The sequence below is a fragment of the Erythrolamprus reginae genome, chromosome 2, assembly GCF_031021105.1.
Source record: "Erythrolamprus reginae isolate rEryReg1 chromosome 2, rEryReg1.hap1, whole genome shotgun sequence".
NCBI classification, from domain to species: domain Eukaryota; kingdom Metazoa; phylum Chordata; class Lepidosauria; order Squamata; family Dipsadidae; genus Erythrolamprus; species Erythrolamprus reginae.
In genome coordinates, this window is record NC_091951.1 from 181,244,392 (window position 1) to 181,271,992 (window position 27,601).

At 45.3% G+C, this 27,601-nt stretch overlaps 1 protein-coding gene across 2 annotated transcripts in view; it reads left to right on the forward strand.

Moving 5' to 3' along the window:
* Window positions 1-1,354: 1,354 nt before the first annotated feature.
* Window positions 1,355-27,601, forward strand: part of ADCY6 (adenylate cyclase 6) — an 83,060-nt gene continuing 56,813 nt past the window's right edge. For both annotated transcript variants that reach the window (XM_070740650.1, XM_070740651.1), the window contains exons 1-3: window positions 1,355-1,825; window positions 10,191-10,298; window positions 12,357-13,194. In XM_070740650.1, coding sequence (XP_070596751.1) covers window positions 12,358-13,194 — 837 coding nt within the window. In that variant the 5' untranslated portion in view covers window positions 1,355-1,825; window positions 10,191-10,298; window position 12,357. The remainder of the gene's footprint in view (window positions 1,826-10,190; window positions 10,299-12,356; window positions 13,195-27,601) is intronic.

Genomic DNA, 27,601 nt, shown 5'->3' on the forward strand with positions numbered 1-27,601 from the left:
GTGTCCTTTGACATATATATATATATGACATATATGTACTGTATATTCATTTTCAAATTCAGCAAAAAAACATGTGACATATATATATATGTGTATGTGTATATATATATATATATATATATATATATATATATATATATATATATATGTCACATGTTTAAGCTGAATTTGAAAATTAAGGGAGACTAGGATAGATCTATTTCGGCCTTATTTTGGCCTCATCAGCTAGCCATACCCACTGGGACTTGAACTTGCAACCTTTGCCTTGTAAGGCAGAGAATTATCCTCTAGGCTACAATATCCAATCCCTTCAGCTCTGTACCAGGGAAGGGTTACATTTTGTGTCGAATCACCCTGGTATATTGAAGGAACATCACAGCTCCTTTTTTGCCTCTCAGCCCAACCCAGGGCCATTTCCAAGGCAGGGGAGTATATATGTCACATGTTTGTTTGTTTTTTTGCTGAATTTGAAAATTAAAACATATATGTTTTCGTAGATTTTTGTTTTCGTAGATATATGTATGTATGTATGTATGTATGTATGTATGTATGTATGTATGTATAATTTTCAAATTCAGCAAAAAAACATGTGACATATATATATATCACATGGTTTTTTTGCTGAATTTGAAAATTAAGGGAGGCATGGATAGATCTATTTCAGCCTTATTTTGACCTCATCAGCTAGCCATACCCACTGGGACTTGAACCTGCAACCTTAATTTTCAAATTCAGCAAAAAAACATGTGACACACACACACATATATATGTATGTATATGTTTTTCCTGTCTTATCACCCTGATATACCCAAATATGGAGGGAACTTAATGCTTCCTTTTGCCTCTCGGCCCAACCCAGGGCCATTTCCAAGGCAGATAGTTAATTTATTCATAGCCCACAAACTATATTCTGTACGTGTCACATGTTTTTGCTGAATTTGAAAATTCAAATTAGATCCTGTAGCTTAGAGGTTAATTCTCTGCTTTACAAGGTAAAGGCTGCAAGTGCAAATCCCACTGAGGGTATGGCTAGCTGATGAGGGCAGAAAAAGGCCAAAATAGATCTATCCTAGAAACATGTGATACATACATATATACATATTCACCCAGGTGGTAGATATTCCATATGCCCCCCTCCCACTCCCCTGCAAATCAGGCTGAGGGAAGGCTTCCAAGGCGACGAACATCAACCACCCACCGGGGGAGCGGGCTAAAAGCCTCCCCCCCCCCGCTCGCTTCCCCTCCGTCCTTCAGCCTGGCTTGCAGCAGGTGCCCTTGCCTGCCTGCATTGGACCAGCCGCTTTCTGACTCCGTCGCCAAAGCGCGCCTCGCTGCCAAGAACCCGCGCCTCTCCTCCGCACCTCGGCGTCTCCCTCAACAACTGCCCCCGCATCCCAAGCCGGCGGGGGTGGGAGAGAGAGAGAGAAGGGATCCAAGGGAAGGCGACAAAAGGGATCTTGTGCCTTTAAGGCCTCCCCGCTCGCCGATCCCCGGTCGGGAGCGCACACACGGAGCGGGCCGAGCCTTGTGGATCCGGGCTAGAGGGCGTTTACCCTGGACAACGCGGGAGGGAGGGACGGACGGAGGGGACGGGCCCAGAGCGAGCAGGCAGGAATGGAGAAGAGGCGGCGGCGGCGAAGAGCGGGGGACACGCCGTAAAAACAAAAACAAAAAACAACCAGCACCCCCGAGCGAAGGGCCGGGAGACGAGAGCCCGCTGAGCGTAAGGAGGGTTGAGGAGACGGTGCCCGCTTATCCTCCCCGCCGGCCCCAGAAGACGGTCGGCCCCGGCCTTTCCAACCGAAACCCGCTCGGGCGTTGCGAGGTGAATGGAGGGGACGGACGGCGGGAGGGAGGGAGAGGAACGGGGCGCAACTGCGGGCTTGCCGGGCGCGCAAAAGGAGGAGCCGGAGGATCCGACCGCCTTGCGCCTCTGGAGCCGAGTCGGGCTGGAGGGAGGGGGGACGTGGGACAGGCGGCTCCGGAGAGGCCGGGCCTTTGGGAAACCTTGAGAAGGATGAGAGAGAGAGAGAGGAAGGAAGGACCGGGAAGAGGAGCGGGGCAGCCCATTTAGGCCGCCTCTACTTCGGCTCTGGCGGGCGACGCACGAGGGGGAGAGTCTCGGCTTAGGTTTGGGGGGGCGCGCGCGGCAGGCCGGCAGCTGCGGAGCCTGCGAGGGGGAAAAATGGGGACACCTGTCCGGTACGCGGGCTCCGGGCCCCTCTTGGAAGGCGCTGGAGTTGCTCAGCGCCCGGGAAAGTTCCCACTGCTACAAACCGCCCCCCCCCTCTCCCTCCACCCTCAGAATGGGCTCCTCAGACTCGTCTCGAGTACGCCGACGTGTAAATAAGTCCCCGTTCTCTTTCGCATCGGATGTTTCCAGGCGAAAAGGCCTCAGAATTATTCGAATTCATTTCATGGCGGGGGGGGGGGGAGACCTGCACATGTGTGAAATGTATGGCCTGGACTGTCCCAGACCGGCTACGGTTGCTTTTTTTTGTTCCCCCCTCCCTCAAATGTTGGTTTTTCTGGGCTGCCTCCCAGTAAAAGGGATGGTTGGGGCCAGAAAGAGATGAAGGCTAAGCTGTGCAACTCTTCCGCTTCTCAGGTCTGGAGGGGGTGAAGAGGAACAGGTGGGCTTTCCATAACCTCCCCCCCCCAACTCCTGTGTTGTTCTCTGTCCGTTCTGCACATGCTTCCTACAAAAGCTTGTATGGAACCTGCTTTTTTCGGAAGCATGTTGTGGGGGTTGAGAGTGAAGGAAAGGATGTGGGGCTTTCTCTCCTATGCAATATTGTAAGCAGTGGCCAGGCAGGAGGAGGACCAGAGGGGTGGGAGAGAGAAAGAATGTTGACCTGTAACCTGCACTCCAGGGCTGTGGGGAACTTGCTCAAAGGCCTGGCGTGCACTCTGCCACAAAAAAAAAAAAGATTAGGGTTGTTTATATGTATCCTGACTTTTTTCTTTCTTTCTTTCTTTCTTTCTTTCTTTCTTTCTTTCTTTCTTTCTTTCTTTCATATATATATATATATATATATGTATGTATGTATGTATATATGTACATATGTACATATGTATATATGTTTGTTTTTGTAGATTTTCACGGGTAATGTATGTAGATTGTTCTGAGTTCAGGTTTTACCCTGTGTAATATTTTGAGTGTCTATGCGAAGGTTCGGTGAAATCACATTCACCATCATCAGGCTGAACTTGCCAGCTTCATGCTGCTTTGAATATAGTTGAATATAGTTGAAACTATGTTCAAAGCAGCATGAAGCTAACACATATATATATCATTTGATTATCAGCAAAAACATGTGATGCAGACACACACATATACATACATACATACATACATACATACATACATACATACATACATACATAAACACATATAGGCTGCCCAACTCCTCCTTCCGGACTCTGGGCAGCATACAACAAATAAAAGCAATATAAAATAATCTAAAACCCATTAAAAAAAACCTTCATCATTTAGTGGCCAGATCAAGATGGTATTAAATTTATCCAGAACTCTTTTTTCTCAGAGGGTGAAGCTATATGCCTGTCTCCTCCACAAGGATAGCTCTGTGAAGTGGATGGGCCCAAAATTAGCCAGTGGAGAATGGGTCAGACCCATCTATTACTGAACAGGTAGTTGTCAACTTACGACCCACAAGTGAGCTTGAAATGTGTGTTGGTGAGTGAGGGTGTGAAATTAGTTTTGCCCCCTTTTACAACTTTTTCTTGCCGCATTTGTTTAACTGAATCACTGCGGTTATTAAATCAGTAACAGAAGGGAACCACAAATCCTGGGACACTTCAACTGTCACAATTGTGAGTCAGTTGTCAAGCATCCAATTGTAAATTAAGTGGCCATGGGGATGGTGCAGTGGTTGTGAGTGTGAAAAATGGGCATAGGTCCTTTTTTTTCAGTGTAGTTGTATCTTTGAATGGTCACTAAGGGAACGGTTGTAAGTTGAGGACAACCTGTAATTGCTAAATCTCTTTCTCTCTCTCTCTCTCTCTCTCTCTCACACACACACACGCACACACGCACACAATTACTAGGCACATCTAGCTACTGTTGCAGTTCAATCCCTGTTGGTATTCTTATTGTATCATTTGATTATTATTATTTCTGCATTTGGGAGAGTGAAACACTCTTGCTGGGAAAAGTGAATTCTGAGATGTGCTATTTTAGTGATATTTGGTCGAAAGCTTTTTTCCCCCTCTCCCAAACTTGCTTCTGTCACTTTATTCTGCACAACAACCTCTGTCCTATATCTACAGCCTGCCACGAAGCTGTACTTGTGTCTTACTCCGGCGGCTGTGTCCCACAGTTGGAGACGATGACTTGGCCAGAGTCCTGATGGATTAGGATGGGGTTATTCTGCTTGGCTTCAGAGGGGGCAGGAGGAAGAGTTGTATTTTGATGTGTTTCCTGACTGCCTGTGATAGGGTGCTATCATAACACTGTCCCCATCTCCCAGAATAGATGAAGACAACAATTCTGTTTGAATGGTATTGGAATCATTCTCTGAAGAAGCTGGAGCTAAAACCAGCTCTGGGTTTGGCTGACAGTCAAGACAAATACAGTTTGAAAGGAGAAAACTATTCCAGTTTGGTTTCATGCTGAATTGCAAGTTAGGCTGCCGATAGAGGCAATGTTGGGAGATGCTCTTCCATTCACACGAAAGCAGCACTTCAAAACTCATTGGGTCACAACACCAGGATAAACCCTAGAGGGCACAACATAGGGAGATTTTGAGTTGTTGGTTTAAGGAGCTAATTCGGGCCTTCTCAAACCGTTCCTCATAACCCTGAGAAGGCCAAATCAAGGCGTGTGAGTGTTCCTTGTGAATAAAACTAACAGAGCAGCTGTGGTGAGGGACAGTTTGGATGGAGAGCCAATTCTCAAAATATGACCAGGTTTTATACTTGCTTGAGCTTTTTGAGACAAAACAGGAGGGACCTTTCACAAGTGTTCCAGTTCTGTCTTGCAAAAGTTGCTTGTGTCTCCCTGGGCATCCGAATCCATAGCTTGAGAACCCTGAAGATGAACATTTGAATATTGGTAGAGCTCTAATTATAAAGATCCTTTTGTCTTTGGTTGCTGCTGCTGTTGGTGGCAAAGATTGGATGAGATAGCAAGTACAGGAGATGGGATAGGGAAGAGTCTTGCTATCTTCGGGATTCTACAGATTGTTTTTATATCACAAACAACCTTCTCAACCAGGAAATATTTCTGTTGTATGTTTATGTTTATTAGATTTGTATGCCGCCCCTCTCCGTAGACTCGGGGCGGCTCACAACACAATAAAAACAGTTTATAACAAATCTAATAATTTACAATTTAAGATATTTTAAAAACCCCATTATTAAACAGACATACATACAAGCATACCATACCCCAGGGGAGATATTTCAGTTCCCCCATGCCTGACGACAAAGGTGGGTTTTAAGGAGTTTACGAAAGGCAAGGAGGGTAGGGGCAGTTCTAATCTCTGGGGAGAGCTGGTTCCAGAGAGTCGGGGCCGCCTCTCAACTCCCCAAATTCCCAGATAACAGCCCCTTTTTTGAAAACTTGGGGAGGTGACACCCACATATGAAAAGGATAACCAGGTTGAAGAAAGTTGTAATGGGTTTAGTGATCTTTTCTAGCCCAATATTTTCTGAAGAGGATATTTATTTCAGGTATTAGTAAATTTATTCCTTTGTGATTACATTCATTGTCTGGGCAGGGCTGACAAGTGGCTGCACACTCACCCTCCTCTTATTCAATGGGAGTAAATGATAATTAGTTTCTGGGAGTGAAATTGAAAGCTTGTCATTTGGACAGCCCCTTTTTAAAAAGCCTCTTGCCTGTTTATGGCTTTCAGTGGTTCTCAACCTTTCTAACGTCGCAGCCCCTTAATACAGTTCCTTATGTTGTGGTGACCCCCAACCATAAGCATAGCGCCAATTCTCACAACAGAGCTGATTGGCAGGAAAGTCAGAGAGATACCCTCCACTGTAAATGCCACATTGGTTGGTTGTAAAAATCTGTTCCCAGGTGCCAGAATAGAAACTTTAGTTCCTAACACCATGGGAAATTTGTCTTTATCATGGTCTTAGGCGACGCCTGTGAAATGGTCATTCGACTCCCAAAGGGGTCCCGACCTCCAGGTTGACAACCACTACGTAGAAGAAAGGTGGCATTAAATTTAAGATGGTGTCACCCTAGATCACTGATGGTGAACCTATGGCACAGGTGCCAAAGCTGGTACACAGAGCCGTTTCTGCTGGCACAGAAGCAGTTGCCCTAGCTCAGCTCCAACGTGCATGTGTGCACCAGCCAGCTGTTTCTGGTTTGCACAGAGCCTTTGGGAGGGTGTTTTTGGCTCCCAGAGAGCCTCCAGGGAGATGGGGAAGGGCGTTTTTACTCACCCCTGGCTCTAGGGAAGCCTTTGGAGCCTGGGGAGAACGAAACATGAGCCTACTGGGCCCACCAGAAGTTGGGAAACAGGTTGCTTCCAACCTCCAGAGGGCCTCTGAGGGTTGGGGGAATGGGTTTTCGCTCTCCCCAGGCATTGAATTATGGGTATGGGCACTCGTGTATGTGAATTATGGGTGTGGGCACATGTGCTTGCTCTTTCGCCACCGGAGGGAAAAAAAGGTCCGCCATCACTGCCCTGGATATTAAAAAACTATTGTCTGCACTTATACAGCCACAATGGAGCCCACAGTTTCTATTGATAAGCAAAGTAGTTGTTGAGTGAATGATGCCCCACTTTCCCATGGTGTTTTTGACACAGTTGTTAAGCAAATCATTGCAGTTTTAATGAATTTTGTGTGCTTGTTAAGGGAAACACTCTTCCCGCGTTGACCTTGCTTGTCGGAAGCCACATGGGAATGGTGATCAGATGACTCGAGGACAACTGTAAATACATGCCAGTTGCCAAGCATCTGAATTTTGCCCGCATGGCTATGGGGAAGCTGAAATGGTCGTAAGTCTGAAAAATGGCCATGAGTCACTTTTGTTCAGTGCTGCTTTAACTTCAAAGGGTCATAATGGCTATAAGTCAAGGACTAGATATTCTTAGTGAAACCAAGATAACCTTTCTGTTTCAAGGGTATAGTGAGGCACGTTAGTCTTTCAGGTTAAAAATAACAGTTGCCTTGAATCTTTCTCTGTGTGTCTTTGTGCTCCTTTCTTGGTCTCTATAGTCTACGTTTGTCTCATAAGTCTTTGGACCTGAGGATCTAAGATATTGGTCCTCCTGTCAATCAATCCGACTTGACCTTGCCATGCTCTCAACCTCTTCTTAGTTATGGGTTGTGATTATAATGTTAAGTCGGAGGGCCAAAGCATTCTTCAAAGCTGTTGATGAAATTGAACTAAATATAGGGGCGAGTACAAGTGCACTAGAGTGCCTTCCGTCCCCTGTCCTATTGCTCTCCTATACCTCCTATACCTTTCTTCTATTCCTATATCTCTTCTATTCTTTCATAGATATGTTCTATTACTATACCTTCTTTTCTATTCTTTCTTAGATATATGTTACTATGAGTATCTCCTCTATAACCTTCATCATGTATTTTACTATGTGTGTGTGTGTGCCTTTGTGGAACAGGACCTTCCACCGAGGTGTTTAATGATGGCCTTTTCTCCCTAGGGCTCTGATGGAGAACTTATGGCACGCATGCCAGAGGTGGCATGAAGAGCCTTCTCGGCTAGCATGGGTGCTGTCGCCCCATGTCAGATCTCCATGGTGTTTGTTTTGTGAGCTTCCGTGCAAACGATGAAACTGAAGCTCACGAAAGAAAAAGATCTTACCTCTTGCCCTACTGCCAGTGTTGGGATGCCCTGCCTCCTGTCGGCCAGCTGGTCTTTGAGTCTCTGCTGCGCATGTGTGCATGTGCACACATGCGCACATATCCATGTTTGTTCATGCGCTTTTCAGTTTGGCCATGTGCGCTTGCGCAGTTTGGGTACTCGGTGTCTAAAAGGTTCACCATCCCTGCTGAATTAGGATGAAGGATGTTCCAAGCCCCTCTTAATTCTTAATTAACTTGGCAGTTAACCAGATCAGCTAAATAATTTTTTACATGCATCATACTAAGCTTGGTTAACTTTAAGTTTGGTTGTATTTAAAAAAACAATAACAACAGGCTGGTTTAGCTTGTTGTGCAGATCCAGCCCAATTAGTTAACTGATAATTCAATGTGTTACCAGTGGTTCTCAACCTGGGAATCAGGAGTCGGACCCCTTTGGGGGGTCAAATGACCATTTCACAGGGGTCTCCTAAGACCATTGGAAAAGAAATTTCCCATGGTGTGAGTAACTAAAGCCTCTAATCTTGCGCCTTGGAACATATTTTTACAATCCCACCAATCAGGTGTTTACAGTGAGGTTGTCCCTCTGACCTTCCTGCCAATCAGCTTAAAGCCCCGTTGGGAGAATTGGTGCTAGACTTATGGTTGGAGGTCACCACAACATGAGGAACTGTTTTAAGGGGTCGCAGCATTAGAAAGGTTGAGAACCATTGTGTTATGCAAACCCCTCTCAAATGGATTTAATAACTGTATTGTATGATTCTAACTTCTGGTTAGCCCAATAATTCAATTTCTTCATTTGTATTTGACCTGTCCTAAAGCCCAGGGCCTTTGATGGACTACAAGGCTGTGCATGCTGTCTCTAAGCCTTTTAAGTTTCCACCTCAAGAATTCCATGTGTTGAAAGACCAGGTAGGGCCCTGGAAAAGGAGATTAGGTAGGACCTCTGCCCCACATCCTCCTCCTGTCCTTTCCAGACCTTGCAAAAGAAGGTTTAGTGGTCAAGGCACTACACAGTTGTTTGATTACTCTGTTAAGGTTGAATGCAGGGACATGGCTTAAATTGGGTTGGACAGTTGAGATCTGTCTTGTGGGATGAAGATAACATTAGCATACTGATAGCTGTTTTGTTACTAGAGCAACCTCGGGATATACAGCTGATATTTGGCTGGCTGGATTAGATTCTCCCCAGGATAGTGGAGAGTTGCAAACTGAAGCCAGTTCCTGCTGGTGGTCTTGTTTGAAGTTAAACTGATTTTTTTTCTCTTAATGCTGTACTTTTTGCAACGAATGTAATCTGCATTTTTTTAACGATGTGCACTGCACATATCTCCCGCAGTGTCATCGGGGGTAATGTGGGAAGGGTAGGGAAGGAGAGGGTGCATAAGTAGACCATTCTTTACAGAAATTTATTTATTTTATTTATTTATTAGATTTGTATGCCGCCCCTCTCCGTAGACTCGGGGCGGCTAACAAAAGTAATAAACAGCATGTAACAAATCTAATGTTTAAAATAATTTAAAAACACTTATTAAAACCAAACATACACACGAACATACCATGCATAAATTTTATAGGCCTAGGGGGAAAAGGGTAGTTCAGTTCTCCCAAGCCTGATGACAAAGGTGGGTTTTAAGGAGCTTGCGAAAGGCAAGGAGGGTGTGGGCAATTCTGATCCCCAAGGGGAGCTGGTTCCAGAGGGTCGGGGCCACCACAGAGAAGGCTTTTCCCCTGGGTCTCGCCAGACAACATTGTTTAGTTGACGGGACCCAAAGAAGACTGATTCTGTGGGACCTAACCTGTCGCTGAGATTTGTGCGGCAGAAGGTTGACCCGGATGTATTCTGGTCCGATGCCCTGAAGGGCTTTATAGGTCATAACCAACACTTTGAATTGTGACCGGAAACTGATCGGCAACCAATGCAAACTGCAGAGTGTTGGTGTAAAATGGGCATACCTAGGGAAGCCCATGATAGCTCTCGCAGCTGCATTCTGCACGATCTGAAGTTTCCGAACACTTTTCAAAGGTAGCCCCATGTAGAGAGCGTTGCAGTAGTCGAGCCTCGAGGTGATGAGGGCATGAGTGACTGTGAGCAGTGAGTCCCGGTCCAAATAGGGCCGCAACTGGTGCACCAGGTGAACCAAACAGACACAAATGTCCGTTTGGATGTGAAAGGAAGCAAGCTATCAGTTCGAAACGGCCTGAAATGGGAAGGGTGCAAGGAGAGATGTGGATGAGTAAGGAGTTGTGGATGGGGGATGGGGATGGTGGGAAACTCCTACCTTTGAGATCCAGGGAATGAGTACAGCTGGTGCTTCAGCCGTTGAATGGAAAGCGAATGTGTGACCCGCTGACAGTGTGTCTTCTTCCTGCAGGTTGTCGCCCAAGCTTGATGAAGAGGAAATAAGAAACCTGACCCGGAGGGTGCTCCCTTACGGAGACCCATGTCGCCTCATTGTGCCCTATTCCTAGGGGCCTTCCAGGTATTATTTATTTATTTTGTCCAATACACAATGAGGGTTTTAGTGGGTATATATCTATATACTGTACACATAGTAAAATACATGATGAAGGTTATAGAGGAGATACTCATAGTAAAATATATTTAAGAAATAATAGAAAAGAAGATATAGTAATAGAACATATCAATGAAAGAATAGACGAAGAGATATAGGAATAGAAGAAAGGTATAGGAGATATAGGAGAGCAATAGGACAGGGGACGGAAGGCACTGTAGTGCACTTGTACTCGCCCCTTACTGACCTCTTAGGAATCTGGATAGATCAACCGTAGATAATCTAAGGGTAAAGTGTTGGGGGATTGGGGATGACACTATGGAGTCCGGTAATGAGTTCCACGCTTCGACAACTCGGTTACTGAAGTCATATTTTTTACAGTCAAGTTTGGAGCGCTTAATATTAAGTTTGTTGTGTGCTCTTGTGTTGTTGTGGTTGAAGCTGAAGTAGTCGCCGACAGGCAGGACATTGCAGCATATGATCTTGTGGGCAATACTTAGATCTTGTTTAAGGCATCTTAGTTCTAAACTTTCTAGGCCCAGGATTGAAAGTCTAGTCTCGTAGGGTATTCTATTTCGAGTGGAGGAGTGAAGGGCTCTTCTGGTGAAGTATCTTTGGACATTTTCAAGGGTGTTAATGTCTGAGATGCGATATAGGTTCCAAACAGATGAGCTGTATTCGAGGATGGGTCTGGCAAAAGTTTTGTAAGCTCTAGTAAGTAGTGTGAGATTGCGGGAGCAGAAGCTATGTAGGATTAGGTTTACAACTCTTGAGGCCTTCTTGGCTATATTGTTGCAGTGGGCTTTGGCACTTAAATCTTTTGTTATTAGCATACCAAGGTCTTTAACCGAATGGGGATTATCTGTGATAATTTGATTATTCAGTTCGTATTTGGGGTACTGGGGCTTCCCCAAGGGCGAACAAATGATCTGTCACATAGATCTGTTGTCCCTTGAGGGTTCTTTGCAGAGTTCTATTCCGCAACAGAAACATTTTTCTCCCCACAGGTGTTCAAACTCTCCTCTGTAGACTCTCCTGGATGCTTTTTTTGCCCACAATCTGGCATTTGGCAGGGTCTTGTCTCTCCCCTGTGCTCCTCTGTCATGTTCCCCCTGGCTGTGTCTCCTGCCCCTCAAGCCTGGTCTTTTCTCCCTGAGCTACGTTCTTGTGCTATGAGTCAAATGACTTTGGCTGAAAACATTCCTCATAGAGGGGGGGGGGGGAGCAGGAGATCTGTTGTTTCCCCGGGGCTTTGTGCATGCAAAAGGCCTGGACTCTGCAGGAGAATAGGAACACAAAGGGACTTCCATCCCACCGGATTACACTTCACCAGGCGTGATTCCTGCAGTGGAAGCTGTTCATGCCCCTTGAACTATTTGGGGGAATAGCAAGCACCTTGTTCTCGGGTATAAAATGTTATTTTCTCCACCATAAAATAAAACAATATATAATTATAAACACAACAACAATGCTTAAAATCAATCATATATAAACTTTTCCTTTCTTATTATTCACTCAATGGAGGCTCTTTTTATCTATCTATCTATCTATCTATCTATCTATCTATCTATCTATCTATCTATCTATCTATCCATCTATCCATCTATCCATCCATCCATCCATCCATCCAATACACAATACATATTGAAGAGAATAGACATGTAGTAATATATAAAAGAAAATATAAAATATATAAAAGTAATATATAAAAGAAAATATATAAAAATAAAGGAGAAGATATATGAAAGGAAGAAAAGATATATGAGATAAAGGAGAGACAATTGGACAGGGGACGAAAGGCACACTGGTGCACTCTCCTCGTCTAAAAATTTTATACAACATTGTCAATTCTTAAAAATCTAAATAAAAATTCTTCCTCTCCATCTTACTATAGTTTCTTTTACTAAAGATATATATAGATAGATTTTTTTAAAAAAATTAGCATGCACCTTGTTCTCTTTGGAGAAAAGAGATCTCCTTTCCAAAGCTGCTTCTAAAACTCTTTTCTCTCTCTTTTCCCCACAGCATGTCCTGGTTTAGTGGCATCCTGGTGCCCAAAGTGGATGAGCGGAAGACTGCTTGGGGGGAGCGCAATGGGCCCAAGCGCCATCGCCCAGCACTTTGTGGCCCACGCTACATGAGCTGCTTACAGGACCAAGAGCTGGAGCGCAGAGGCAGCGTGGCGCTGGGGTTGAACTGTTCTTGGCAGGAAGACCACTATGGCAAGAAGCCACCGACATCGCTTCCGCCTGGTTCCGGGACCGGAGATTTGGGGCTCAAAGCTGTGGACCTGGGATTTGAGGATGGTGGCGACATGGGGATTGAGGCCAAAGGGCTGTCTTTCAGCGACTGCGGCTGGCGCCTCCTGCAAGTATTCCGCTCTAAGCGCTTCCGCTCGGCCAAGCTGGAGCGCCTCTACCAGCGCTACTTCTTCCAGATGAACCAGAGTTCGCTGACGGTGCTGATGGGTGTCTTGGTGCTAGCGTGTGCCATCATGCTGCTCTTCCACTGTGTGCCTGGCTCTCCCGACGTGTCCTACACCACTGCCCTTGCCGTGGCTGCTGCCCTCTTCCTCTCCCTCATGGTCCTCTGCAACCGGACTGGCTTCCACCAGAACTGCATGTGGGTGGTGAGCTACCTGGTCATTGTGGCGCTGTGTGGAGTGCAGGCTCTGGGCACCCTCCGGGTCTCTCCGCGGAGTGCCTCCGAGGGGGTCTGGTGGAGCATCTTCTTCATCTACATCATCTACACCCTTCTGCCTGTACGCATGCGGGTAGCAGTGCTGGCTGGAGCCTTGCTGGCTGTCCTTCACCTGGTGATTTCTTGGTACCAGAACAGTGCGGACTCCTTCGTTTGGAAGCAGGTATGGGGGAAAGTTGGGCTGAGGCAGGGGTAGGCAAAGTTGGCTCTTCTATGGCATATGGACTTCAACTCCCAGAATTCCTGAGCTAGCATGATTGGCTCAGGAATTCTGGGAGTTGAAGTCCACAAGTCACAGAAGAGCCAACTTTGCCTAGCCCTGGGCTGAGGAAAGAGATGGTGCAGCTCCTCGGTGATAAAGATCAATGTAGAACTTGGTGGGTGGGGCAGAAGAGAAACCCTGTGCAGTACTAATTGAAGATGCTTTGTTGAAGGATAGCCAGTGATGGGCTCCTACGGGTACGGTCAGGTACGCAGAACCGGTAGAAAAAAATTGATTTTTTTTCTTTTTTTCCCTTCCGGGGTCTGGGTATGTTTTTCCTCTGGCAGTAAATGAGGTTAAATGTGTATAATTTTACAAGAGCTGTGTGTGCCTGCGTGTGTGTGTACATACATATACAGTTTATATAGTAGATAATGTTTATTTTTGTGTGCCTGTGTATAATATGTATGTACACATATGGCATATATATAATGCTCAAAAAAAATAAAGGGAACACTCAAATAACACATCCTAGAGCTGAATGAATGAAATATTCTCATTGAATACTTTGTTCTGTACGAAGTTGAATGTGCACAACAGCCTGTGAAATTTATTATCAATCAGTGTTGCTTCCTAAGTGGACAGTTTGATTTCACAGAAGTTTGATTTACTTGGAGTTATATTGTGTTATTTAAGTGTTCCCTTTATTTTTTTTGAGCAGCGTACATAGAATTAAATAGTATATTTTGGATGTTGAGTAATAGTAAATAGATAGGGAAATTGTATCTCTTTGAGGCAAGGAGAGGCCAGGCACCCTAACCCTAACCCTGCCGCACGAATCCCAGCGATCAGTTAGGTCCCACAGAGTGGGTCTTCTCTGGGTCCCGTCAACTAAACAATGTTGTGTGGCGGGGCCCAGGGGAAGAGCCTTCTCTGTGGCAGCCCCGGCCCTCTGGAATCAACTCTCCCCAGAGATTAGAATAGCCCCCACCCTCCTTGCCTTTCGTAAGCTCCTTAAAACCCACCTCTGCCATCAGGCATGGGGGAACTGAGATATTCTTTCCCCCTAGGCTTCTACAATTTATGCATGGTATGTTTGTATGTATGATTGGTTTTATAATAAGAGTTTTTAGCTATTTTAGTATTGGATTGTCACATGTTGTTTTTACCACTGTTGTTAGCCGCCCCGAATCTACGGAGAGGGGCGGCATACAAATCCAATAAATAAATAAATAAATAAATAAATAAATAAATAAATAAATAAATAAATAAATAAATAAATAAATAATTGATGTGAGTGACATCAAGTTGGCCACCTTTAAGCCAACCCAGTCTCATGATTAAGCCACTCACACCTGGTCACATGGCCAGCAAACCACACCCACAAAATAAGCCACACCCACAGTGGTAGTAAAAAAATGTGTAGCCTTTCACTGAGGAAGCCTTTGGTGTTGAAGGAAGACTATAAAAGACTAAGCTGTCTAAAGGTGGCAAAGACTTTTTAAAGGGAGTAGGCAAGGGGCCAGATCAGGAAACTGAAGTCTTCCCATCAAGCAAAATGAATGAATGAAGAATGAATGAGGCCCCTTGAATAATATGGCAGGGAGCAAGTTCTATGACCTTTTCCCCATCCCCACAATCGCTCCAATTGTGGATGGAGCTAAGTGGAATACGCATACCCTCCATTCCATTAAACTATAGCTTGATCTCTGGAATTTTGGTGATGAATGCGTTTGAGCTTGCTTTTCTCTACTGCTGGTTATTGTCTAGGTTCCAGTTTTAATGCTAGTGGAAGTTTGCCTAGAAATCATACACAGCTGGAATTGGCACTACCAAGGTAGCTGTAGTATTCACAGCATCTCTTATTTATCTTCTGAAAATAGTGGTTTTTAAGCTAAAGGCTGGACGATCGAAGAGCCCATTTGTATAAACCCGTCATGTTGCTTCGTCTCCTTTGCTATTGCAATGAATTCTACATATGCACCGATTCCTCCAGTTCCTGTACATCCTCTCTTCAACTCTCCCCATTGTTTTTACACTGCCATTCTCCTAATCTTATCTATATTCTGGATGAATGAAGAAATGTTTTAATAATGTGGATGAGAAGAGATTGTAGGAGGGGGGATGGGAAAGTCCAGGTCGTTGAATGTTGCTGCAGGGTTAGACAGAAAATGCTTCCTAACCTGTTGCATTTATTGGTGGGTGGTCCAGCAGCCCCCTCCTTAAGCCTTTGCACGTGGGGCATCATTGTATTATCATTACTGGACAGCCAGTGCTGTGTAACCTGATTTAGGATAAGCCCATTGGCTCTGGAGAGCATCATATTATGGAAAGAAGTTTTTGGATTGGTTCCATATTACAGGTAATTCTCGACTTGCGACCCACGATTGAGCCCAATGTTTCTGTTGTTAAGCAAGATAGTTATTGAGTTTTGCTTCATTTTATAGCTTTTCTTGCCATAGTTGTTGATCATTGCGGGAGTTGTTGGCAATACAATCGTTAAGTGAATCTGGCTTTCCTATTGACTTTGCTTCTCAGAGGTCACAGAGATGGTCACATGACCCTGGGATACTAGGATAGGATAGGATAGAGAATAGAATAGAATAGAATAGAATAGAATAGAATAGGATAGAATTCTTGATTGGCCAAGTGTGATTGGACACACAAGGAAATTTTCTTTGGTGCATATGCTCTCAGGGTACATTTTTAAAAAAGATATATTTGTCAAGAATCACTTAATGATTGTCATAGGCTAAAAATAAGCAATGAGGAAACAATAAATATTAATATAAATCGTAAGGATACCAGCAACAAGTTACAGTCATACAGTCATAAATGGGAGGATTGAGAAGAGCAATGAGAAGACTAATAGTAATGCAGCCTTAGTGAATAGTGCGATGCTGGTGAGGGAATTATTTGTTTAGCAGAGTGATGGCATTTGGGAGAAAACTGTTCTTGTGTCTAATTGTCCTGGTGTGCAGTTACCGTCATAAATACAAGCCAGTTACCAAGCATCCGTGGATCATGTGACCCTGTAATTATGAAAAACAGGCTGTAAGTCATTTCAGTGTTGTTCCAACTTCAAAAACTCACTAAATGGTTGGTTATAAGTGAAGGTAGTGCGCATTACTGTACTCAGTTGGATTAGAGAAAGAATTTGTTTTTCACTATGCACATCTGGATAGAAAATGTGAAAGCTTAGCCAGATCTATGTCAACACATAGTCGATCACCCATTTGTGCTTTCATTTCTTTTTTTCCCTCCTAAAACGCAACAACAGAATCTTCCCTTTTCTTTAGATAATTTATCCTTTTGAAATCTGTCAGATTCAGTGAAGGAACATTGCACCAGGTACACTGCAATTAAGATGTTCTAAAGCCACCTAACGTTCTCCTTCAACAGGAATCATTAAACTTGTGATGGCAAATGATGGCATAGCGATAATGCAATACTCAGACCCATAATGTATGCGTAAAGAGGGAGAAGACGGCAGGAGGGGAATGAGCCACAAGTGTGTGTGTGGGAGGCTGCATAGAACAATGATCTGATGCTCCTGTGATGACATACCTGTGTTGCTGCACTCAGATGCCTTCTCAGAGACTTAAAAAAACCCCAAACCCTGCAGATTTACAGCTTGTTCTCTCCACTTCCCCCCAAACGTAGGAGCTCTGCGGGTTTTTTCATTAGTTATGAACGTCAGGTGATTTTTAAAAAATTATTCTGAGGATAGATAGTGTTCTGCCGAGCTCTATGGTATGAGTCTCCTGAAAATTCAAGGATACAAATTTCAGACACACACACACTTGAAAGTTCAAAAACAATGTTCTTCATCACAACAATTCAAAAGAAACAAAGCACCCATTTGTATTGCAAAGAGCACTCGTCCCAAAACAACCTGGTAGTCTGTACAATCCCCTTAATCAGTCCTTAAGTACTTAGCTAGCAGCTGTGAAGGAACGTCACAGCCCTCCTTCTTCCACGAAGTGAAACACACACACTTTGCTCTGCTTTGGTTTCAAAGTCGTGAAAAATCAACAACGTCCGGAAACAGCAAGGCACGGTCCTGAAGAACAACGATCAGATAATCTTCCACAACGGCCAAGCCAGCACGCTGCTATTTACATCAGCAGCTCTAATTACTGGAGCCCCACCCAAACACAGGTGGCCTCTTTTATCTCCTGTAGTATTTCTTCAATTGGTCTCTTCGATGCAGAATTCTGCGCATGCGTGGGTCTAACACTTCCTCATCCGAATCGACCGAAGATAATGGAGATTGGCTTCCTGGGCTGTGTGCCAAGCCCCCCTCTTCCAAGTCACCCTCACCTTCTTCTTCGTCCGAGGAAACTGCACTACCTGACTCTGTCGGTAATAAAACAGGCCTATGACATGTTGATGTTTCCCCTGCATCCACCTCCACATTCCTTGGGGCAGGAGCTGGGCCAGAGCCAACCACAACAGATAGTAAAATGCTTTTTTATTAATCAAATATTGTAACAGGTAACGGTGGGAGTGGGTGGGGGAAATTCAGTCGTGCAAAATTTTCATCTTCTTACCCAACCCCACTTCCCCTTTATCCCTCTGCCTCATTCACTCAATTAACTAGTATGCAGTATTATTCCTTTCCTTCTGATCCTAGGGCAGGAATGCTTCCTTACTGGAAGCAAAGGCCAATCCAACCGGCTCCCAATGACCCTCCCTTAGGCAGAGGCTGGTAAAGAGAGTAAATGTTTCCGAAGAGGCTAGGTATCTGGGAAGGGTCAGCCCGAGATCATCAAAGCATTCCTACATCTTCCAGGGCCTTAAGTGTAGGAAAGTATTTACTGAAATATGCTGTGGAACGGAGACCAACCAGAACTGATCCTTTCCCCTCTGGGGGTTACTGACTCTGGAATCAACTCCCTCCAGGGATTCCTACCGCCCCCACTCTCCTGTCCTTCAAGGCTTGGGGCCGTTCAGTGTTACACCTAGCTCAGGCCATTGATTGGAATGTTTATGGGATGAATGTGGACGATTGTTTTTGATGTATCGGCGTTTTAGATCTAATTTTAAATTTAGATTTCTTTTTTTTTTTTAAATAAACTTTATTAAACAATTAAAATAATCAAAATTAACAAACATGTTTGACATTGGTTGAGGTTTTGAAGTTTACATTCCAGCAGTTTACCATTCTTCTTTATATATTTGATATCAATTAAGTATATTTACAATGGTTTGTTCTTATTTAGTTACATAGTTGTCTTATCGCATAAACCTAGACTAAGTTTATACAGGGTGAAAAGGAAAAAGAAAGAAAAGAGGGAAAAAAGGAGAAAAGGAAAGAAAAAAGGGAGGAAGAGTAAAGAAAGGAAAAAAAAGGGAAGAATACTATTGATATCTTATATATTGTATTGTTGTATTGATTTTGTTGTGAGCCGCCCTGAGTCTGCGGAAAAGGGCGGCATAGAAATCTAATTAGTAATAAATAAATGATTACTCCAGTGTTGAACATTGTTCCATGCAATAAAAAGTTTTGGGTTATGATTGTGAGCTATTGAATAGGGGTAAAAAAACAAACAAACAGAACAGCATGGCATGAATTGGAATGATAACATGTATGGATAGTGTATGGCAGATGGGTGTAAAATAGAGAAGCTGCCTTTCCTCTTTTCTTCAATTCCTCAGTAGGAGTAGGGAAAGCTCAATTTCTCTATAGAAGTTAGGAACTAAAAATTTCAAAAGCTCACATTCTTCTTATTTCTTGCAGAAATAGCCTGGAGAAAAGTGTTAATTATAATCCAGGGCAGGGGTAGGCAAAGTTTTCTCTTCTATGACTTGTGGACTTCAACTCCCAGAATTCCTGGGCCAATCGTGCTAGCTCAGGAGTTCTGGGAGTTGGAGTCCACATGACATAGAAGAGCCAACTTTGCCTACCCCGATCCAGGGGATCTTGTTTATTAACTGTCCACAGTGCCCAGAGAAAGGATACTCGTCTTCGGGGCTACCTGTGCGCCCTTTGAGGCTGTCGTGGGTGCCCACACATCCGGCAGGGGCGTGTGCGCCTGTCGGTGTGAGATCTGGCTTCTGTGCATGCACAGCAAGCGATATCTTACGTGAGGATGTGCGCGAGAGTGACATTTCGGAGATTTTCACTGATATTTTTGCTTCCGTGCATGTGCCGAAGCAAAAAAATCAACAAAAATTGCTGAAATCTTGCCCTTGCGAGCATCCTCACATGAGATTTTGCTTGCTGAAATATCACGCGTGTGTGTGGATATGTGCCCCTCCCAGAATTTCCTAGCCCAAGGGTAGGCAAAGTTGACTCTTCTATGACTTGTGGACTTCAACTCCCAGAATTCCTGAGCCAATCACGCTAGCTCAGAAATTCTGGGAGTTGAAGTCCACATGTCGTAGAAGAGCCAACTTTGCCTACCCCTGTCCTAGTGGGACGGAGCACCTGACTGCATCGGCTGCTGCCCATCATTGACAGTGCTGTTTCTGAAGACGGGTATTAATCATTCAGAGATACGGCTGACTATCGCCATGACTAAGGAAGTCTGAACTGAAGATGGAGGAATGTAGCCAGTGTCACACTTAGGCAGTAATGAAGTTATCAGCTCACTGAAAATTTGAAGTTTGGTGGCATGTCTGTATATACGGCCCTGTGCTACAATGCTATCATCTCTTTATTTCTTGTTTCCTTCCAAAGGGAAATTTAAGGATGTTGCTAATCAGCTAGGATGTAGTTAGTTGATTATGTTGTTAATAATCATCATCATTATTATTGTTCACAGAATAGTTACTTGTAGCTTGGATATTGCACAATACACTTAACAAGATTATTTAAAAATATAGCAACTGTAGTACAATTTTTAATCTAAGTTGTGGATTTGAAGGTGGTTTTTTGGGAGTGGGAGGGAAATTTTAGCAATTCCATCTTGTATTGTGTTGCCTGCTTGGCTAGTTTATTGCTTAGTGTAGCACTAAACTGGAAACAGGCTTAGTTTGGTAGTCCAATTAAGTTTGGGTTCCATGCTTCCAGCCACCATGTCTTGAATTTGCTGCCCAAGATACATACAAAGAGATATTTCCTCCAGAAGTTGTGAATGCTCCAACACTGAAAGTTTTAAAGTAGATGTTGGATAACCATCTGTCTGAAGTAGTGTAGCAGTGGGTTGGACTAGAAGACCTCGAAGGTCCCTTCCAACTCTGTTGTTGTTATTATTGTTACTACTGTTATTAGAATTGCTTCTTTGGTCCTTTGAATTATTTCAGATAGTCTAAGACAGAGAAACTAAGTACTGTATATCCAGATATTCCTGAACCAGAAATCCCAGCAGTTGAATTCAGCATGGCCAGCAGTGAGAGATACTGGTTCGTCAACATCTTTTGAACCCAGATTGTTTTCCTCTGTTCCAATTCTTAATGGTAATAATCTGAGTATCATTTAACAGTCTTGAGATTAGCAGATTTTGGAATCTGAGCTAACATTCAAGATTCAGTTTCCACCTATCAGAAATTCACAATGAAAGGAAGCATTTACCCACCCTGTTTATTTACTTATTTTATTTATTGGAATTTGTCAAATGAAACGAGAACAAGAATAAGAGAATAAAAATACAATGACAGGGACGATAGGCACATTAGTGCACCTATGCATGCCCCTCTACTGATCACTTAAGTTTGAAATAGGGTCCATGGAAGTCAATTTGTGACTGAAACTGAAATTTCCGCTCGATTTTAGTGATGTCAGATAGATGGTGAGGATTCCAAACAGTTGAAGAATACTCTAAAATTGGTCTAGCTGCATTATTGTTATTGTTGTTGTTGTTGTTGTTGTTGTTATTATTATTATTATTATTATTATTATTATTATTATTATTATTATTAATTAGATTTGTATGCCGCCCCTCTCTGTAGACTCGGGGCGGCTCAGAACAGTGATAAAAACAATACAGTGGTACCTCAAGATACGAACCCCTCGTCTTACGAACAACCCGAGATACGAACCCGGGGTTCAGAAAAAATTTGCCTCTTCTTACGAACATTTTTCATCTTACGAACGGCAAACCCCCCGGCTGTTTTAAAAGGTGACAGCCGGGTGGCGGGGCTTCTCGGCGACCTCCCGAACACTGAACCCGGAAGTTCGGGTTCCGGAGGCCTCTGAGAAGTCCCGCTGCCCAGCTGTCGTCTCCCACCAGTACTGTACTTCTCCCAAGACAACGCGGTTTCAGCCTCCCTTTGCTCCACGCTGCTTCGCCCTGCCTGTCATCCTGGCTCAAGCAGGCGGCGGCAGACCGTCTTTGTGTTTTTTGCTGGGGGGGGGGGAGCAGGAAGACCTTCCTGACTCCCTCCCCCCAGCCAAAAACACAAAGACGGTCTCCGCTTGAGCCAAGATGACAGGCAAGGGCGAAGCAGCGCTCAGCAAAGGGAGGCTGAAACCGCCGGCGGCTTCAGCTTCCCATTGCCCCGTGGGCGGCGGCAGACTGCCTTTGTATTTTTGGCTGGGGGGGAAGGAGGAGGCGCAGGATCGGGGCGGCGACGGGCGCGGGGCGAGGCAGCAGGTCAGCATCCTGGGTGGGCGAGGAGACGCGGCCGAGTGGGCCCGGCTCAGGCTCCGGCTAGACCTCCAGCAAGACGGGGCGGGCAGCGACTGGGTGCTGTGGTGGTGGCGGCGAGGGTGTGTCTGACTCGGGGCTGGCAGCGCCTGATGCAGCGGGGAACATTGGTGCGGGAGGCAGGAGAGGACCGGGTGACCGGAGTAGCAGCGCCGCCGCCGTCGCCGCCACGCCCGGCTCGGCTTCCCTGGCTGCTTGGCAGTGGAGGCTCGGCCGAAAGGGGCTGGAGACGCAGAGCCGAGCACGCCCCTTCCTCCCCGAAAGCCGGCCTTTTTGTCTGGGAGGGAAGATGACGCGCCGGCGGCACGGGCGAGGGGCGGGAGGCAAATCTCTGCGTCTCTGCGTCTCCAGCCGATGTTCCCTGCCACGCCCAGCTCGGCTTCCCTGGCTGCTTGGCCGGCGGGGCTCGGAGGAAAGGGGCTGGAGACGCAGATTTGCCTCCCACCCCTCGCCCGTGCTGCCGGCGCGTCATCTTCCCTCCCAGACAAAAAGGCCGGCTTTCGGGGAGTAAGAGGCGTGCTCGGCTCTGCGTCTCCAGCCCCTTTCGGCCGAGCCTCCCTGGCCAAACAGCCAGGGAATCCGGGCCGGGCGTGGCGGTGACGGCGGCAGTGTTGCTGCTCCGGTCGCCCGATTGTCTCCTGCCTCCCGCGCCGATGTTCCACGCCCGGCTCGGCTTCCCTGGCTGCTTGGCCGGGGGGGGCTCGGCCGAAAGTGGCTGGAGACGCAGATTTGCCTCCCACCCCTCGCCTGTGCTGCCGGCGCGTCATCTTCCCTCCCAGACAAAAAGGCCAGCTTTCGGGGAGGAAGGGGCGTGCTCGGCTCTGCATCTCCAGCCCCTCACCGCCACGCCCGGCCCGGATTCCCTGGAGGCTTGGCCGAAAGGGGCTGGAGACGCAGAGCCGAGCACGCCCCTTCCTCCCCGAAAGCCAGCCTTTTTTGTCTGGGAGGGAAGATGACGCGCCGGCGGCACGGGCGAGGGGTGGGAGGCAAATCTCTGCGTCTGCAGCCCCTTTCACCCGAGCCCCCCCCCCCGGCCAAGCAGCCAGGGAAGCCGAGCCGGATGTGGCGGCGACGGCAGCGGTGTTGCTGCTCCGGTCGCCCGATCATCTCCTGCCTCCCGCGACGATGTTCCCAGCAACCCCCCCAGCCCGGCTGTCACCTTTTAAAACAGCCTGGGGGCTTCTCGGCGACCTCCCCAATGCCGAACCCGGCGTTGGGGAGGTCGCTGAGAAGCCCCCAGGCTGTTTTAAAATGTGACAGCCGGGCGGCAGCGTTTTTTTTTGCGTTTTTTTTTTTGGTTGCACGGATTAATTGACTTTACATTGTTTCCTATGGGAAACAATGTTCCGTCTTACGAACCTTTCGTCTTACGAACCTCCCCCCGGCACCAATTAAGTTCGTATCTTAAGGTTCCACTGTACATGGTAACAAATCTAATAATTAAGTTTTATAAGTTCTAATTAACAATTACAATTTTTCCAGAAAAAAAGCCTCACAAAACTAAGTTTACAACTCTTAATGTTTTTTTTAGCAATGCTGTTACAGTGAGTTTTGGAGCATAAATCGTCAGAGATAAGTACACTTAGGTCCTTAACAAAGTTAGGGTCATTTGCAAGAGAGATGTTCATGTTAGCCTCCATTGAAAACTGCAGACAAAATTAGTTTGCCTCAGTAAAACTAGAGGCACTATAGGATTTAATCTGTATTTTATATCAGGTTTACCCAAAGTGATCCCCAAACAGTTGTCATTGCTATCATCATTATTAATAGTATTATTAACATGGTAGTTATTAAATTATTTTCATATAACATTTTGGGAGGAGAGGGGTTGATGAGCAGTTTGAAACCATGAGGGGGTTGATGAGGTGAAGCGTTTAGGGTCCCCTAGTTTATAGATATGTACTTAGGATCCATGGTACTAAAAGCAATTCTGGAAGATGTTCCTGATGATTGGAGAATGGCCAATGTTGTGCCTATCCACAAGAAGGACAGTAGAGAAGAAGCCGGTAACTACAGGCCAGTTAGCTTGACATCAGTTATAGTTAAAATTATGGAGACTCTACTCAAAAAGAGGATAAATCAGCACCTAAAAATCAATAACTTATTGGACCCAAACCAGCATGGCTTTACTGAGGGCAAATCATGTCAGACTAACCTCATTGATTTCTTTGACTTTGTCACAAAGGTGTTGGATGGAGGTGGTGCTGTGGTATTGCCTATCTGGACTTCAGCAAAGCCTTTGATATGGCGCCACATAAAGAGCTGATAGATAAGCTAGTGAAGATTGGACTTAATCCCTGGATAATTCAATGGATTTACAGCTGGCTGAAGCATAGACATCAGAGGGTTGTTGTTAATGGCGAGTATTCTGAGCAGAGCCTGGTTACAAGCGGTGTGCCCCAAGGGTCTGTTCTGGGTCCTATTCTTTTTAAAGTGTGCAATATGTTTGTGAGTGACATAGAGGAAGTTTGGTAGGGAAGGTTTGCCTATTTGCCGATGACTCTAAAGTGTGCAATAGGGTTGATATTCCTGGAGGCATCTGTAATATGGCAAATGATTTAGCTTTACTAGATAAGTGGTCAAAGCAATGGAAACTGCAGTTTAATGTTTCCAATTGTAAAGTAATGCAATCTGAGTATTGTATTGGCAGTTCTGTGTTAGCAAAAACTTCAGAAGAGAAGGATTTAGGGGATAGTGATTTCTGACAGTCTCAAAATGGGTGATCAGTAGGGAAAGCAAGTAGAACACTTGGCTGCATAACTAGAGGTATACTAAGCAGGAAGAGGGAGATTGTGATCTGGAGACCTCACCTACAAAAAGGTATTGATAAAATTGAATGGGTCCAAAGACTGGTTACAAAAATGGTGGAAGGTCTTAAGCATAAAACTTATCAGGAAAGATTTAATGGGCTCAATCTGTATAGTCTAGAGCAGTGGTCCCCAACGTTTTTTCCACCAGGGACCAGTTTCAGCAAGACAATTTTTCTATGACCCAGTGGGGGCGGAAAGGGGCGTGGTTGGGGGCGGGATTAAGCATGGGGGTGCTGGTCCTCCCCGCCCCTCTTTCCCGCCATCGTCCTGTGGCCGGCAGAACCTGCCTCCCAAGCCCTCTTGCCCAGCGGGAGCTAAGCGCTGGAGAGAGGGGGTCAGGCTGGCCCTCCTGCCTCCCCCCAGCCAAAAACGCAAAAGCGCCCCGCGGCAGAAGCCAAAAGAGGCTTGAGCCTCTCGGTCCTTCCCGCCCCTCTGTCCCATCCATTGTCCTGTGGCCGGCAGAACCTGTCTCCCGAGGCCTCTTGCCCGGCGGGAGGCGAAGCGCTGGAGGGAGGGGGTGGCGGCATGAGGGCCGGCAGCTGCTGACTCCACGGACCGGTGCAACATGCCCCGCGGCCCGGTACTGGTCCGCGGCCCGGTGGTTGGGGACCCCTGGTCTAGAGGACAGAAGGGAAAGGGGGGACATGATTGAAACATTTAAATATGTTAAAGGGTTAAATAAGGTTCAGGAGGGAAGCGGTTTTAATAGGAAAGTGAACACAAGGACAAGGGGGCACAATCTGAGGTTAGTTGGGGGGAAGATCAGAAGCAACGTGAGAAAATATTATTTTAATGAAAGAGTAGTAGATGCTTGGAACAAACTTCCAGCAGACATGGGTGGTAAATCCACAGTACCTGAATTTAAACATGCCTGGGATAAACATAGATCCATCCTAAGATAAAATACAGGAAATAGTATAAGGGCAGACTAGATGGACCATGAGGTCTTTTTCTGCCTTCAATCTTCTATATTTCTATGTTTCTAAGAGCCTTTTAGTCCCTAGTTCCCTTTAAAGTAAGATTGCTGGGGTTGGAGAGCCCATCACCTTCTAGATTCGTCATGGTGAACCTATGGCATGTTTGCCAAAGGTGGCACGGAGCGCCCTCCTTGATGGCAAGCAAGCCGTCGCCTTAGTTTAGCTCCTTAGCGTGTGCACGTACGCCTCCTACTGGCCAGCTAAATTTCAGGCCTCTGCTGTGCATGCGTGGGGGAGGGATGTATGCCAGAGATGCATACGCATGCACAGGGAGTGGGGTACTAAGGTGCACATGTGTGTGGGGGGATGAGGCACACAGGGGAGGGTCATACGCACATTGCATTATGGGTACTTTCGACACGTGACAACCAAAAGGTTAGCCATCACTGTTCTAGATGATATTAAATTCCTGTTCCCACCAGCTTTAGTCAGCATCAGTATAGGAAAGGATGGATGGCAAGTATAATCCAGCAATATTTAGGGAAACACACATTTCACAACCTTGATTTATGGTGTAAAATGTCATCTCTCTCATGGGTGCCCAAGTACAGTAGCAAGATACAGTAACTATAAATTCTAGTTTTGTGTCAAGGCACCAAGAAGCAATAGCAAATAAAGCCTTTTTCATTGCGTATTTATTTTTTTATGAAGAACCTTTCCTGGCTTGGGGAAGATTACAGTTTTTTTCCACTCTGTGAATTAATATCAGACTGAGAATTTGTCCATGCTGTGGGGTGACGTTTCACAAATGTTGAGTATCCATCACTGTTGCAAGCTATTTCATGGAAGGAATTGGGAGTAAGCCACACCAGAGGTATCAAGTAATAAGAACCTAGTAAGTAGTTCCCAGATAAATAAACAGGTCTGTGATGTTTGGTTACCTTAATTGGCCGAATAATATTTATTCAGCTAGAAATGTAACCCAGCAGCAGAGTTTATATGCATGGACACACATGCCTATATATCATACAGGTTTGTTCAGAAGCAGCAGATGGCAAGCATTATCTGAAAAGAAAGTGGATGTTTCAAAGGTCAGTGGTATAGCCGTGCATATATTTCCATGCACACCATCCAAGTTTCAATCCATGACGTCTCCATTTTGTTGAAAAGAAGAAGCAAGTCTATAGGTGATGTGAAAGCTTCCTGAGATTCTGGAAAACTAACCATCAGTCAGTAGACAATCATGAGTTTCATCAGCAGTAGGGCAATCGGACTGTTACGTTGGACTACAACTCCCACAATCCTCTGGTCATTGACCACGCTGGTTAGAAACTGGCTGAATTGAAATTAAGAATAGCTGAAAACTCCCTCGTACCATTAAGCTCCTATGGACAAGCATTCGGAATTGGTTCAGATCAAGGCATGGTTGTACGCAGGGCATGTCTCCTTTTCTTGCAGGATGAATATTCCTGATCAGCAGCATCCCTTGATGCTCAGTCCTTTAAGTGTGTGAAATAATCTATTACCTTATTTTTCAGAGTATAAGACGCACGGGAGTATAAGATGCACCTTAGTTTTGGGGGAGGAAAATAGGGAAAAGAATCTGCTTACCAGGTATTCATGTGGCTAGCATCCTTAGTCTGGTCAGCTTTAGCACATTATTTTATCCCCTGATTAAGGGCTTAAGAATTTATTCTGAGAGAGTAACAATGAAAGAGCTTGCAAGCCAGTAAGATCTGGGAACATCATTAGCACATGGAAAGAAACAGTCTGAGCAAGTAGAGCAATGGAAAAAACCTTGCAAAGACTTAGGGCTTGGAAAACATTCTTCTTTGCAGAGAGTAACAATGAAAGAGCTTGGAAGCTGGTAAAAGCTGGGAACATCCTTAGCACCTGGTTAGGGCTGAAAAGAAATATTTGGAGCAAATAGACAATGAAAAAAAAATTAAAGACAGGGTTTGGAAAACGTTCTTGGCAAGAGTAACAATGAAAGAACTTGCAAGCTGGTAAGAGCTGGGAACTTCGTTAGTACCTCGATAGGGCTGGA